This window comes from Eriocheir sinensis, chromosome 19 (assembly GCF_024679095.1).
Source record: "Eriocheir sinensis breed Jianghai 21 chromosome 19, ASM2467909v1, whole genome shotgun sequence".
NCBI lineage: Eukaryota > Metazoa > Arthropoda > Malacostraca > Decapoda > Varunidae > Eriocheir > Eriocheir sinensis.
In genome coordinates this window covers 11,637,336-11,651,667 of record NC_066527.1, presented here as the reverse complement: position 1 = coordinate 11,651,667, position 14,332 = coordinate 11,637,336, and the positions used below count along the sequence as shown (strand labels likewise).

The window sequence follows — 14,332 nt, the reverse complement described above, 5'->3', positions numbered from 1 at the left end:
CAGGGAGAAAGGTAACGAAGGTAGGCTTGTTGGAAGAAACAGAAAACAAGTTAGGTTATAAGAAGGAAGATCTGATCACAGTTAAGGTGACAGACCTGAAGGAGGAATGGTGGGTGACTGTGGTGTATATGGCAGTAGAAGGGGCAGAAAACCGGGAGGAAAATAGGAAGCTGTATGGTGCATTAATGGAAATTAGCGGCAGGGTAGGCAAAGGAAAGTGGATAGTAATGGGAGACTTTAATGGACACATAGACCTAAATAATGCACCAGTCAATATAAATGTGACACATGCTGCTAGACTTTGCGGAGACAGCTAATCTGAAAATTAAGAACTGGGAGCTTGAGGACCCAATAACTTGGAGGGACAGAGGTGCAGCATCAGCAATAGACATCATGGCAAGTGAGGCAGTGGAGAAAAGCAAATAAAGGATACGGAAGGAGGAGGAGGTAGATATATCAGACCACATAATGATAGGTGTGACATATGGAAAAGGAGGGAAGAAGGAACAGGAACAGGAGATGAAGACAGAGTGGAAGACAAAATGGGACACGCTAAATCCCGACTGGGGGAAATATAGGGATAACCTAGAGGGAAAGCTGTGCAGGGAAATAGAGAAGGGCAACAGGACAAGTGATCGGTGGGAAAAAAGGTAAAAGAGGTAATAGCAGAGGAGGCGAAGACTACTATAGGTATAAAGAAGTACAAGGTAGGATTGATTGATTATAGGGGCGTTCTTTGCTTGGCGCCGCAACCGCGTGGTCATATGGCGCCGAACCTAATGATTGATTGATTGCATTCACAAGCTACATAACACTGGTTAAAAATGTAAAACATGATTAAAAACAACACTAATAAAACTATATAAAACCGCTTAAAATTAATAACATGATAAAAACAACACTAATAATACCATATAAAACAAGTTAAAGATTAGAGACATGATAAAAACAACAATAGAAGGTCAATAAATCCTACAGGAGGTTGAGGACGCCATCCTCCTGTAGGAAACCAAAAAACGTCATGTCCCGGGGAGAGTGCCTTCTCCCCCAGCACCAGAGAGAGAGAGAGAGAGAGAGAGAGAGAGAGAGAGAGAGAGAGAGAGAGAGAGAGAGAGAGAGAGAGAGAGAGAGAGAGAGAGAGAGAGAGAGAGAGAGAGAGAGAGAGAGAGAGAGAGAGAGAGAGAGAGAGAGAGAGAGAGAGAGAGAGAGAGAGAGAGAGAGAGAGAGAGAGAGAGAGAGAGAGAGAGAGAGAGAGAGAGAGAGAGAGAGAGAGAGAGAGAGAGAGAGGAGAGAGAGAGAGAGAGAGAGAGAGAGAGAGAGAGAGAGAGAGAGAGAGAGAGAGAGAGAGAGAGAGAGAGAGAGAGAGAGAGAGAGAGAGGAGAGAGAGAGAGAGAGAGAGAGAGAGAGAGAGAGAGAGAGAGAGAGAGAGAGAGAGAGAGAGAGAGAGAGAGAGAGAGAGAGAGAGAGAGAGAGAGAGAGAGAGAGAGAGAGAGAGAGAGAGAGAGAGAGAGAGAGAGAGAGAGAGAGAGAGAGAGAGAGAGAGAGAGAGAGAGAGAGAGAGAGAAAGCTTCCATCTCCGCCCCGACACCGGGGGAGGTACCGCTCTAGCAGGTCCCCCAGACTGGGGCACTCGACCAGCAAGTGCCGAACAGTCAGGTGACCAAACAGTCATCGCAGTACGGCTGAACACCCCGGGACATGAGGAAGCCATGTGTGTATCTTGTGTGACCTATCCTGAGGCGGGCCAGGACAGTTTCCCTCTTACGACTTCTTAGGTGGGAATACGACCAGGGACGCACAGGCCTGGTTGTGACTTCCCCCATCTTTGTCGTGGAAATCACAGCCGCCCACCTGCGGTGCCACACCCTCTGGAGTGCAGAACGCACGGTGGGATACAAGTCCCTGAATGAAAGAGCGCACTGTGAGGGAGGGCGAGAAGCTGCGGCCCGCGCCATCTCATCGGCCTCCTCATTACCACGCACAGAGACGTGGGCAAGTACCCAAACTTTGTTGTATATTTGGAGCAGCAGGATCATGGTGGTGGGACTAAGGTGTTTGATCATGGCATATGGGATATTATCGGGTCCCGGCGACGTGTCGTTGCAGTGGGAAAGAGCTGATTGTAGTTCCCGAATGGAGAAGGGAACGTTGTATATTTCAGTGTTGAGAGATGAATAGTCTAGCTGGAGTCTCTCCTGTTCTTCCAAGTGCCGGCGTACTTCAGGAGGTCTACAGTCCCGCTTAGACACAGAAGCAAATGCACTGGCTGTGGCGTCGGCGACTTCGGCGCTCCCTGTTGTTATGTTGTTGTTGATTTTAAGTGCAGTGGTGGGCTCGATGAGAACTTTCCTGCAATTTTGTGCACCCTCTTCCACACTTATGTCTTTTGTATTTGTGAGTTAAGAGAGGCTACATAACTGGCAAATGAGGATCGTCGTGCTTCTTTCAGAGTCCGGCGTGCTTGTGCTCGTGCTTTCTTGTAGGCAATATGGTTGAACTCTGTCCTATGCCTCTTGTAACGGTTGAAGGCCCGGCGACGGCAAGCCACTGCCTGCTTGCACTCGTCAGACCACCATGGCACAGGCCGACGTGATGCATTTCCCGTTGTCTGTGGGATTGAAAGTTCTCACGCTCGGTGAATGTGAGCCGTAAGAAAGGTATCTGCATCCTCGGTTATCTCGAAGTCATTAGAGAAACTGCAATAACACCGTGAACATATCCGTGATGAACACCACTGAGTGCCGGGTATCGAACCCGAGACTTCCGAGTAGAAGCCAGGCAGCATACCAACTAGGCCAACGATGAACTAAAAGATCACCGCGCCAGAAGCCGCTTCTGCAGACTATACCTGACGCCCTCGCCCCGCACTGTGGACAGAAGGTAAAGGTGATCCCGCTCACACACGCAGCCCGTCGGAAACGCTTTTAATCAACCCCATACACCGTATGTGCCATAATGGGGTGATTAAAAGCGTTTCCGACTGGCTGCATGTGTGAGCGGGATCACCTTTACCTTCTGTCCACAGTGCGGGGCGAGAGCGTCAGGTATAGTCTGCAGAAGCGGCTTCTGGCGCGGTGATCTTTTAGCTCATCGTTGGCCTAGTTGGTATGCTGCCTGGCTTCTACTCGGAAGTCTCGGGTTCGATTCCCGGCACTCAGTGGTGTTCATTACGGATATCTCGAAGTCATCAATGGATGTCTCCGTGTGGGCCATGGTCCGAAAATGCTCCCAGTCCGCTCGATCCAATTTCCAAAGCGGTAATCGGAGTGACGGTTGGAAAGTGGAAAGGAGATGAAGATTGGGTAGTGGTCGCTGCCATGTAGATCCTCTGATATTTCCCACCTGAACTCCAGGTATGCATCGGGGGAACTGAGTGAGAGGTCTAATTGACCGTGTGCCAGTTTGCATATGGTAGTGTGTTGGATGATCGGTGTTAAGTATGCAGCGGTCTAGGTCTTCAATTACAGATGCAACAGTGACTCCTCTTAGGTTGCTGGTGGTATCCTCCCATAGTGTATGGCGACTGTTGAAGTCGCCAACTACTAGGAAGGGTGAGGGCAATTGGCGTACCAGTGTCAGGAGGTCTTGCTGATTGACTGGTGTACTGGAGATACAGGGATCATATAGTGTTGGGACGTGTTATGTGGATTTGAGAAACAGAAGCCTGGAATGGAGGGTTAAGTGAAAGCAGAGTGTGTGCTACGTCGTTGAATATGAAGAGACACGTACCTCCCGGATGAGCTTGTGTGGGATCTGCTGGAGAGTATATGGAACTGTAATTGCGTGGGGGAGGATGAGCATATGCTCCTAACAGTGTCTCCTGGAGGCATAGACACTGTGGCTGGGAGTCTTTAATGAGTAGGTGGAGTTCCTTCCAGCTTCCTCGCAACCCGCGGCAGTTCCACTGCAGGATCTTGAATTTTAGTTATGTTTCTTCAGGGCGCCACCGGAGAGGGACCTCTCTGTAGTAGCACCGGGCTTTCGCTGAAGGGTTGACCCCAGCGCTAGCGTTTTCTTTATCGGCCCCAGAGCCGAAGTGACAGGCCGGGGAACATCTAAATTTCCCCGGCCTCTTCCTCCTGCCGGCGGCTTACTCACCCTGCCCCCCACACCCTTCCGTCACTCCGACGAAGCGGCAAGGGAGGGGGACACGGGTGGAGCCTCCGGCACAGACTGTGTAGAGGTGGAGGACACGGGCGCCGGCAGGTTCGCAACGTGACCTTGAGTGTCAGCGGTCACCGGCTGAGGGTCAGCCGGGGCCGCTGGTGCAGAGGTGGCGGTTGCAGCCGGCACCCGGGGTTCTTCTAGCGACCCAGAAGCGGGCGCTGGAGAAGGCACTTTAGCAGGAAGGGTGTCCTCGAGGGACTCCTCGCTGCGTGTGCACTTTTGCTGATGGGGCTCAATGCGGCCATCAGCAAGCGTCAGGTTAGATGAGGCGGCCTCTTTAGGAAAACTTGAAGTTGTGGGAGGAACAGTCTTGGAAGTTGTTGATCGGCGATGTGCATGGGCATTCAGGGCAGCGGCGTATGTCATTCCTGGACCGGACATCTTGTTGAAGGCAAGTTGTTTCGCCTCAGCAAAGGACACCCTTTCCTGGCTGCGTATATAGGGGACTTCTCTTTCAAATAGGTAGCGCTCATATACTTTGATGAAGCAGGATGAGGCGCACCACAGTGGTAACAACGGACCGGGCCGGAGCAGTCTTCACCGTGGTTATCTAAGCCACAAGACACACATACTTTTCCAAGTCCATTTCTCAAGCGACGACAAGTCTGGGTGACGTGACCATTATGCTTGACAGTGGAAGCATCTTCTTGGGTTGGGGACATAAGGCGTTAAGGTTAAGCCAAGCCAGCTTGACGGTCTTTGGCAGTACTAGACGGTTGAATGTGATGAACAGCCAGAACAGGGTTGGTGTAGGTGTGAGCACTCGTCGCACTGATGTCACATCGCAGTTTTTGAGTTCGGTCACCAGTTTATCTTCTGAATAGCGGAGAAGGTCCCGTGAAAAGACGACTCCCCGAGATTGGTTCATGGTGGCATGGGGAGCGCAGGACACTACTGCAGCCGGAACAGAAGTAAGGGCGCGGAGCTTTGAGCTCTCCTCTGGTGACGATACTGTAACGGTCCGAATGTGAGTGAACGAGAATGTGAGTAAGTCAGTGAGTAACAGAGTGAGTAAGTGTAAGCGAGTGCATGAATGAACGAGAGAATGTGAGTAAGTCGGTGAGTGACAGTGAGTAAGTGTGAGCGAGTGGGAGCGTGAGTGAGTGAGAGTGAATGAGTGAAAGAGTGAATGGGTAGCTGAGGAATGTAAGTGCGTAAAAGGTTATGAGAAGATAACACGGCGAGCGAATGAGCGAATATATGAACGAGTTACTGAAATCCCTCATCTCAAAGCCTCGAACCCCTCCAAGAAACCAATAACTAGTTAATTAGATAGGTAGGGGTTTGATTGTAAAAGAATGTTCCGGAAGGGAGAGAGAGTCAGTAATGCGGGGGTTAAAAGATCACGTGATGGAGGAGAGAAGCTGATGAGTAAGCGAGGAGGAGGAGGAAGCAGACCAGAAGCTTTAGAGAAGTGAGGAGACAAGCATCACTGCAGCAAACCAGAAGCGGGAGAGAAGTGAGGAGATAAGCATTACTGCAGCAAACCAGAAGCGGGAGAGAAGTGAGGAGACAAGCACCACTGCAGCAAGCCAGAAGCGGGAGAGAAGGGAGAAGACGAGCACCACGGCAGCAAGCCAGAAGCTTGGAGGACGCACACACCGCCCACGGCCTGCTGTGTGAGGCGGGCTAGCAGGAGACGAGCAGCAGCCCTAGCAAGGAAAGGCAGCGAGTTGGAGTGAGAGCAGTGTCCATCTCTCCACTCAGCCCCCCCCCCCGAAAAACCACCCACGGCCTGCGGGGTGAGACGGACTACAGGATGGGAACTTGTATGGCGGGGTAACCTGCCCCTCGACTGTCCTGGGGGCTCCAATACCACTGCCCCAAGCTGCTCCCTACATCAAAGGGCGCCCGCCTCTTCACACCACCCGAGCCGCTCCATCTCCACATCAAGCGGCGCCCGTCTGTCCAGCACCAGGACCGCCCATTCCCATCGTGGACGTCCTCTGCCGAGCCCGACACTCACGCCAGCTCCTCCTCCTCCGCATCCAGCAACTAGAGCTAAGCATTCTATGTATTCCCCAAATCTCCCTTGTGCCGGTAGTTAGCTAGCTTAGAGGCCTACAGCCTGTCGGTCATTCATTTTTTTTTTCATATTTTTATTAGTACTCCGCTAACCTTTGCAAATAAACCAAATACATATTTATATATAACCTTACTGAGTTATCATTTGGAGCCTGTATTGCTGCTCATTGGAAATTACTGAACCAGGCACACATCCCCTCCATAGTACATAATCACCATCCAGTTTCTTAATGCCGTCTCAAAAAGTGGTTCCCACGGAAATCCTCCCACCTTCCATAATTAACCACATAAGTAACGCCCTTCTGGTCACAAACTTCGGAACGAGTGTTCACTTGTCCTGAGGCCTTAACATCCGGGACCAGCGCTCGACAACTACCACGCAGACATACCATCATAACCCTAGTGGTTGTCATAAAAAGGGATGTAGCTTTCATTTATTTATTTAATTTAATATTTTCTCTCAATTTTCCACGCTACAATACTTCAACCAGTAAGCTCCCGGCCTCCCGCCCCCTTGCGGCGTGATCTTGGGCTCACGGCCGCAAGCTTTGACCACGGAACGGTGTACTTCAAAGATGTCGAGGTCGTTTATCAAACAGCCATCCACAGACTTAACTACGTAGTAAAGTACTTTTCGTATGAAACTGGCTCATATATACCAGGCCTAACTTTTATTTGTGAGACTGGGGAGTTCCCAGGTTTACGTGAACTATTCCTAGGTTTTTTGTGTCGCACGGACTTGTCTTGGGCAGACCCTCTAGGGGGTAGGGACTTCCCAGAAGCACCACCAGGAGCCGTGAAAGGCTCCAAGGTGGCGATGAGAGAGGACCGTGTGGGAGTTTCCGGGGACGGGCGGACGTCGGGAAGAGAGGCAGGCCGGGGCAGTGTATCTTTACCCATGCACAAAAATCGTTCATTCACTTCCCCACACCCTCACCCACCACGGAGCCCAACAAGGGGAGGCTGGATGTTGGAGCCAGACCGCACCCAACACCCCCAGGGGTAATAGGGAAGTATACGCTGCCATTGCCAGGCGGGACCGTTGCGATCCTCCACCCGGCAGTGACCGCTTGACCCTAGCCAACGCATGACCAGCCGATTGATTCAGCGGGGCCACACTGAACCACCCGTCTTACCCCAACCCTCCCAGCAAAGGAGCGTGTTGCCCAACGAGGGGAATTACACCCCGCCCCGCGGTGGGCTCAACTCCCAGATGAGGGGGCACGGGGAGTATACGGGATGCCACGCACGGCAAACACGTGGGGAGACAATAGCCCTGCCCTAAGTGGTAAAAGGGCGGGCTCAGGCAACATCACCAGAAGGCCTCCTCTACCGGTGATGAGTGGGGAGCACTTGTTCCACGAGGTCAGGGGACATCCGAGCCCTGTCGAGGTAGGCAAGCCATTACGGTAGGTGGTACCGCCGACCTCGCTTCAAGCCCCGTCACCACGACAAGGTGACTCCCCTTCGACGGGGTACAAGGTACGAAAAAGGAGACTGAAAGGCTGGTGGGATGAAGAGGTAGAAAACAGAAGGCAAAGAAAGTTGCGGAAATTGACAGAGAAAGAAGGGGAGCAGCACAGACAAGAATGAGAGACGGCGTATAGCAGTTATAGGAAGGTGCAAAAGGCGACGCAGATTATAATTAGTAAGGAGATAGCCAATTGGGAGTGACTGCAGGCAGATAAACTAAACAATCTACCCCGAGGCGAGAGAGAAAATAAAGTAGGATGGAAAAGACGGAAGAGGAACCTAGGAGGAAAAGATGTAGATCAGAGTGTGATACTGAATGTTGAAATTATCAACACCGTGGCTAAGATCTGGAGGTGAACGGAGGGTAGAGAAAGGGCTGGTGGCGGCTTGGTCTCGCTCTTCTTGCTGAATCGTGTTTATTTTCAACGACAGGAACTTGTACAGACAAAACTCGAGAAAGGCAAACATATACCTATCTCAGTTCAACTAAGAATACAAAACTTGATTTACAGAAACTAAATGAAATTAATCATAATAAAGGAAAATAATGGATTCAGTAATTTTAGCTTAAACTGCCGGATTTATAAAAATATGTGGAGAAGTAATTAAAGAAACTGTACTTTCATGGGAAACTTAAATAACTTCTTCACTAACTTCAACACTGAAAACAGAGGGAAGCGAGACTGTAAAAGAGTATGTAATAAGGTTAGTAATAGAAGAGTACTGGAGTAAGGTAATTAAAATAGATACAGGGGACAGAGGAATAAAGAACATGGTGATCTACAGCGACAGAAAGAAAATGGAGGAAGTAGGAACAAATGGGGGAGGTAGAGCGAGCACTGGAATGCTGAAGAATGGGAAGGCGGCTGGAACGGAAGACATCATAGGAGAATTCCTTAAGTATGGAAGAGATGCAGTCAGGAAGGTTATTTTTAATATCTGCAAGGAGGTTTTGGAGGAAGGGGAGGTACCACAGGACTGGAAAAAGAGCAGGATAACTCTGATACATAACGGAGAGGGAAAGGATAAAGCAGACATAGGAAATTATAGGCCATAGCTATCATGATCACCGTGGCAAAGGTGTTTGGGAAAGTATTGAATGAAAAGTTAAAGGCCTGGATAGAGACGCAAAAGGTGCTAAGAGAGGATTTTGATTGATTTAAATTAGGCGCCGCAACAGCCAGGGTCATATGGTGCCGCATTCAATGAGTTAAAAACTAAAAAGATGAAAAAAATAAAAAATAAACTTAAAGGGCTAAAAAAGGAACCTAAAAAAGTAAACTAAGAGCAAAGCCAAACAAAACGAGACGAAACAAATCACACAGAAAACGGTCATAACTCATGGAGAAGGCCAGCCTTCTCCATAAAGAGAAGTACCTCATGTCCCGGGGAAAGGCATCTCCCTCCCAGCATCAGCGAGAGACGGAATGATCCGTCTTCTCCCCGACACTGCGACAGGTATCGCACTCGCAGGTCCCCCAAACTGGGGCACTCGACCAGCAAGTGCCGCACGGTCAGGGGAACCAAGCAGTCATCGCAATAAGGCTGTACCCCCCGGGACATGAGGTAACCATGTGTTAGGCGTGTATGACCCGTCCGAAGGCGGGTCAAGGCTGTCTGCGAGCGACGGTCACGGACACTTTCGTATGACCAAGGACGAGACACAGTCCTGGTAATCTCTCCCATTTTGGAAGTCGCACCCCGAGCATTCCACCTCTCCTGTCAACTGGCAAGAATTGCCTTGCGAATCTCTGGAAACATATATGTACATGGGACAGCACTAGGAGGGGCAGCTCTAGCTGCTGCCTCCCATGCAAGTCCATTAGCTCGTTCGTTCCCGTGTACGTCAACGTGTCCTGGAACCCAACAAAACCCAACGCGATATCCCCTGTTGCTGAGCAAATACAGCCACTCGAGAGCAGATAAAACTAGGGGGTTAACAGAGGGAGTAAAGGAGCCCAGCGCAGAAAGAGCGCTACGAGAATCACTAAAAAGCATAAGAGTCCACAGGAAGGGTAAAAATAATCTGTAAAGAGAGGACTATTGCAGACAGCTCTGCAGTAAATACAGAAGCAACAGAAGAAAGACTACCTCCCCGACAGAAGGAGGGGAACATAACACCAAAGCCAACTCCAGCATCCAATTTAGAGCCATCAGTCAAGACAGGGATGGAGTCCGAGTGTTCAGTGAAATGCTGTAAAAATAAGGCTAAGGACACATATGGCGGTAAATCCCTCTTACTATCTATAGTGGGAGAACACACGGATACACCGGGCAACTGCCAGTATCCAACCCTAGGTACTCGATAAGGGCAGATAGGAATGGGAGGGAAAGACAACGGTGTCATGGCAGACGCTACCGAAACCCAAAAGGTTTAGGGAGACTAGGTCGCTCATCATATGCAGGCTAACGGGAATCCCGCAAAATTGACACACAAGGAACTGATTCTGGAAGGTGTTGGACGCGGAACCAGCAACGGAAAAGAGAGGACAGGCGTCTTAAATCCAGAGGCAGGACGCCAGCATCCACGAGGAGGCTAGGTATCGGTGAAGACCGGAATGCACCAGTAGTCAAGCGGACCCCGGCGTGATGTACTGAGTCCAACACGCGTAGGCGAGCCTCCTTGGCGGAGGAGTATACCTCGCAGCCATATTCCAACTTGGAAAGGATGAGTGTTCTGTGGAGGAGGAGTAGCGTGTCCCTGTCTGCACCCCGAGAGGTATGAGCTAAAGCTCTGCACCCCGAGAGGTATGAGCTAAAGCTCTGCACCCCAAGAGGTATGAGCTAAAACTCTGCACCCCAAGAGGTATGAGCTAAAACACGAAGGAGGGACAGGGCTTTCTGACAAGCCGCCTTAACGTAACGTAAATGAGGCACCCAGGTTAGGCGGCTATCAAATAAAAGACCGAGGTAACGAGTCGTCTCTACACAGGACAGTCGCCTATTACCAAGATATAAGTCAGGGTCCGGATGAACGCCTCGAAGACGACAGAAATGCATAGCTACTGTCTTTAAGGACGAAAATCGAAAGCCGCGCGTATTTGCCCAATTGGCGACTCTATTAATAGTCAATTGCAGTTTTCGATCAATCAGCGACATCCTTGCCGCAGAAAACGAAATGGATAAATCGTCTACATATAAGGAGCTATGAACTCCATCAGGCAGGACACCAACGACTCCATTAATAGCCACATCAAATAGCGTAACACTGAGAATACTTCCCTGTGGTACACCATCCTCAAGTGGACAAACCTCGGAGAGTACTCCCCACTCTAACCCGTAAAAGACGATGAGATAAAAACTGAATAAAAACAGGGAGACGGCCACGAAGACCAAATTCAAACAGGTTAAGTAAAATTCCATGACACCAAGCAGTGTCATAGGCCTTCTCTAGATAAAAAAAAAAAACGGTCACCTGGTGGTGATTATTGGCAAACGCCTCACAAACTGAGGACTCCAAGGATAAAAGAGCATCCGAAGTGGACCACACCTTTCGGAAACCATATTGCACCGGGGTCAATAAATTCCGGCTCTCCAAGTACAACATAAGCCTGACATTCACCATCTTCTCCATCACTTTACAAATGCAGGATGTTAAAGAAATAGGAAGATAGTTAGTTGCTTGGAGATGATCTTTCCCAGGCTTCAGAATGGGGAGAATTACAGCCACACTCAACAGAGATGGAAAATCACCGGTACGCCAAATGAAATTATAAAGATCCAATAAAAATGTAAAACCACAGTCGGACATGTGGCGTAAGAAAGCATAAGGGATGTCGTCTGGACCTGGCGAGGAATCATGACACTGGGATAAAGCCGTCTTCAACTCGGAGAGAGAAAATGGGATATTATAAGATTCCCCTCCGGTGCAAGCGAAGTTAACATCGAGTGATTCCAAATCCCGGCGATGACGAGCCCCTGGTGCAGTAGGATCTTTCCTAGAGACACTGGCAAAGTGCTTGGCGAATAGGTTAGCAAACAGTCTTCGGGTCCGCCACCGTTTCCCCTGCATGCGAAAACACTTGAGGGGGAGGGGGGGAAAACTTCCCAGAGATCTTACGAACTCAGTTAAAGACTTCTGTGAGTGAAGTTCTTGTAGTGATGGAAGAAAGATAAGCCTTCCAAGAAATTCGTTGAGCCTCCTTGAAAGTGCGTCGTGCTCGAGCACGCGCTCGCCGAAAAGCATCCAAACACTGGGGGTCCCCACGGTGACGACGAAGTCGAGAGAATGCAGCACGCTTTTCTTGCACAGCAGTAGTGCAAGCGGCGTTCTACCAGGGAACAGGACGTTTAGGGAACTGGCCAGAGGTCCTGGGGACGGATTGAAGGGCTGCAGAATGTAAGGCATCAGTGAAATAGGATGCAGCCTCGTCAGAAGTTCCAAAGTCAGCCAACGGACGAAGAGAGGAGCTAAGTTCCGTAAATCGCTGCCAGTCTGCTTTATCTAGACGCCAGCGAGAAAGGCGTGACTGTGGTACAGAATCAATGCGTTCCAATAAAATTGGAAAGTGGTCACTGCCATACAAGTCCGGTAAGACCCGCCAACGAAAATCAGGAGGAGAATTAAAAGTGCAAAGTGAAATGAGGCTTCTATAGTATGCCAGGGATGTAAGTTAACCTAACAATTTCATATCCTATTCCTTAAAATGTTTTTGAAGGGTCTATCTAGGTAACCAATATTTCTTTGTATCAGGCAACCCTCTATATTTTAGTAACTTAAAGGCTGGATTACGGTAGGATTGGTGTGCCAAGTGTGCACCTTTACAACATTTTTCCTGTTCATTTTTGTGTGTTTGCTTTCTCTGCCAGATTAATCAGGGAAGAAGACAATGGGACTGGACCGACTGCCCTGTCATCTGCGGTGTCCGGTGCCCGAAAGCAAGAAACCCATAAAGCGTTGCCAGCACGCAAGGAGGTGTACTTGGAGCCCGTCCCTTGGCAAGCAGACCTTGTGAAGGCACTCTCTGCCAAACAACAGGAGGTGCCCGGACCAGCACAAGCCGCTGGACAATACGTAACAAGTGCTCTGCTCAGCATCAAAGACACCACTGAAATGGCACAAGCTGTTACTGAAACCATTGCCTTTGTAAATGAAAAGGTGTAAAAAAAAAATGTAAATGGATGTATATCGTTTTATTATTATATTCTGAAGTTCAAATTGAGCTTTATTTTTTAGGGAACTGTACTTAATTCTCTATTTAAGTCACTCCTCTAGTGGGACCTCTACACACGACTCATACCATCTGCCAGCAGCACCTTTATCGCCTGCAAAATGATAATCCAACACAGTTGTTCCTTTGTTTATTAAGTTCGTGGAATACTTATTGTTTTGTCGTCCACTACTACTGTAACGTTCATTCATTCACTCACAATTAATATTTCAAAACCACCACTGAACTCCCTGAAAACTTTAAAATAAAGGTGGGAACACAAATATTTCAATCATGAAAAAATTATTAAATTATACAGAATACAAGAGTTCATTACATGTGAGTCAACAATTACTTGCGTGAGAGTTTAGGTGTTCTTGTGGGTGCACAGGGGTGCGTGATGTCACCATGGCTTTCTAACGTGCACATGGACAGTTGTATGCGAGACATGAAAACCAGAGTGGGGTAGTTAGGTCCAAGGCTGGAAGTGAGAGGTGCAGTAGTGTCACTGGTGGCAGGCCTGTTTGTATATGATACAGTATTGTTGGCAGAGTATGAGGGGGTGCTGCAGGCCCAACCTATGCCGCCAACAGTGACCTCAGAGGGGATATTGGTGGCTCATCCGTGAGGGAGCAGGGCTTTGAAAATCTAGATAGAGCAACAAGCTGCCAGCCTACTGAAGTCGCCCCCTGTTAACTATTTCATTTTGAAATGGGAGACTGCCGTGGTGGGAATTGAAATAATTTGTGAAGGAGCCCCTGATGTTTTCTGCCTCGGATGCGTAGGTACATATTGGCACCCAACGTCCCGGTCACATCTGACAGGTACATATTTTCCCCTCCCATGGCAAGGGCTGTCGGTACCCCCTCCCTGTCCCTCATGAAATTATGTAGCACACCAGTTGCTTTCACCAGTGTGTCAATTGCTTCTGATTTGCGCAATGATGGGTTGCCGGAGGATGCGCTACTTCGTCACCATTATGCCGAAGGCACTCTCAACAACCCTCCGTGCACGGCTCAATTGGTAATTGAAAACCGCTTTGTTTTCTGGCAGGTTACTCCCAGGGTAAGGCCGCATGAGGTGGGGTTTTAAGAGGAATGCCTCATCCCCCATAAACACATATGGCAAACCTCCGTTTTGAGCCTGTGGAAGGGACAGGCTGCCATCCTCCAGCGCAATCCCGAACGCTCACTGGGCGAACACACTCTCATCATGTTCCCTCTCATAGGATCCAATATCCAGGAAAATGAACCGATACGAAGCATCAGCTATAGCCATCAGGATCGTGGTGAAGGGTAACTGAAGGTCCTCTTGTGACTGAAGTATGAGGAGCCGGACAGGTCCGGTTTTTTAATTTGGATGTGCTTGCCATCTACTGCACCTGTTTTAGAGAAAAAAATTTTTTTTAAAAAGGAAACAACCCAAGTGCAACAAACTAATAAGAAACAAAGAAAGGAGTTAATAAAAATAATGAGAGCCTATGACCCCACTCAATCCAAAATAGCTGTGTGTGGATA

The 14,332-nt window shown here is 49.1% G+C and overlaps 1 protein-coding gene across 1 annotated transcript; it reads right to left on the bottom strand.

Annotated features, from left to right (window-relative positions):
• Nucleotides 1-4,119: 4,119 nt before the first annotated feature.
• On the bottom strand, nucleotides 4,120-4,548 carry LOC127000969 (uncharacterized). The gene has a single exon (XM_050865142.1). It carries the CDS (start codon nucleotides 4,546-4,548, stop codon nucleotides 4,120-4,122), a length of 429 nt encoding a protein of 142 aa, XP_050721099.1.
• Nucleotides 4,549-14,332: the final 9,784 nt, after the last annotated feature.

Bases quoted from the DNA above. Each gene is read 5' to 3' on its own strand.
- LOC127000969 (XM_050865142.1), bottom strand. From the start codon at position 4,548: ATGTCCGGTCCAGGAATGACATACGCCGCTGCCCTGAATGCCCATGCA.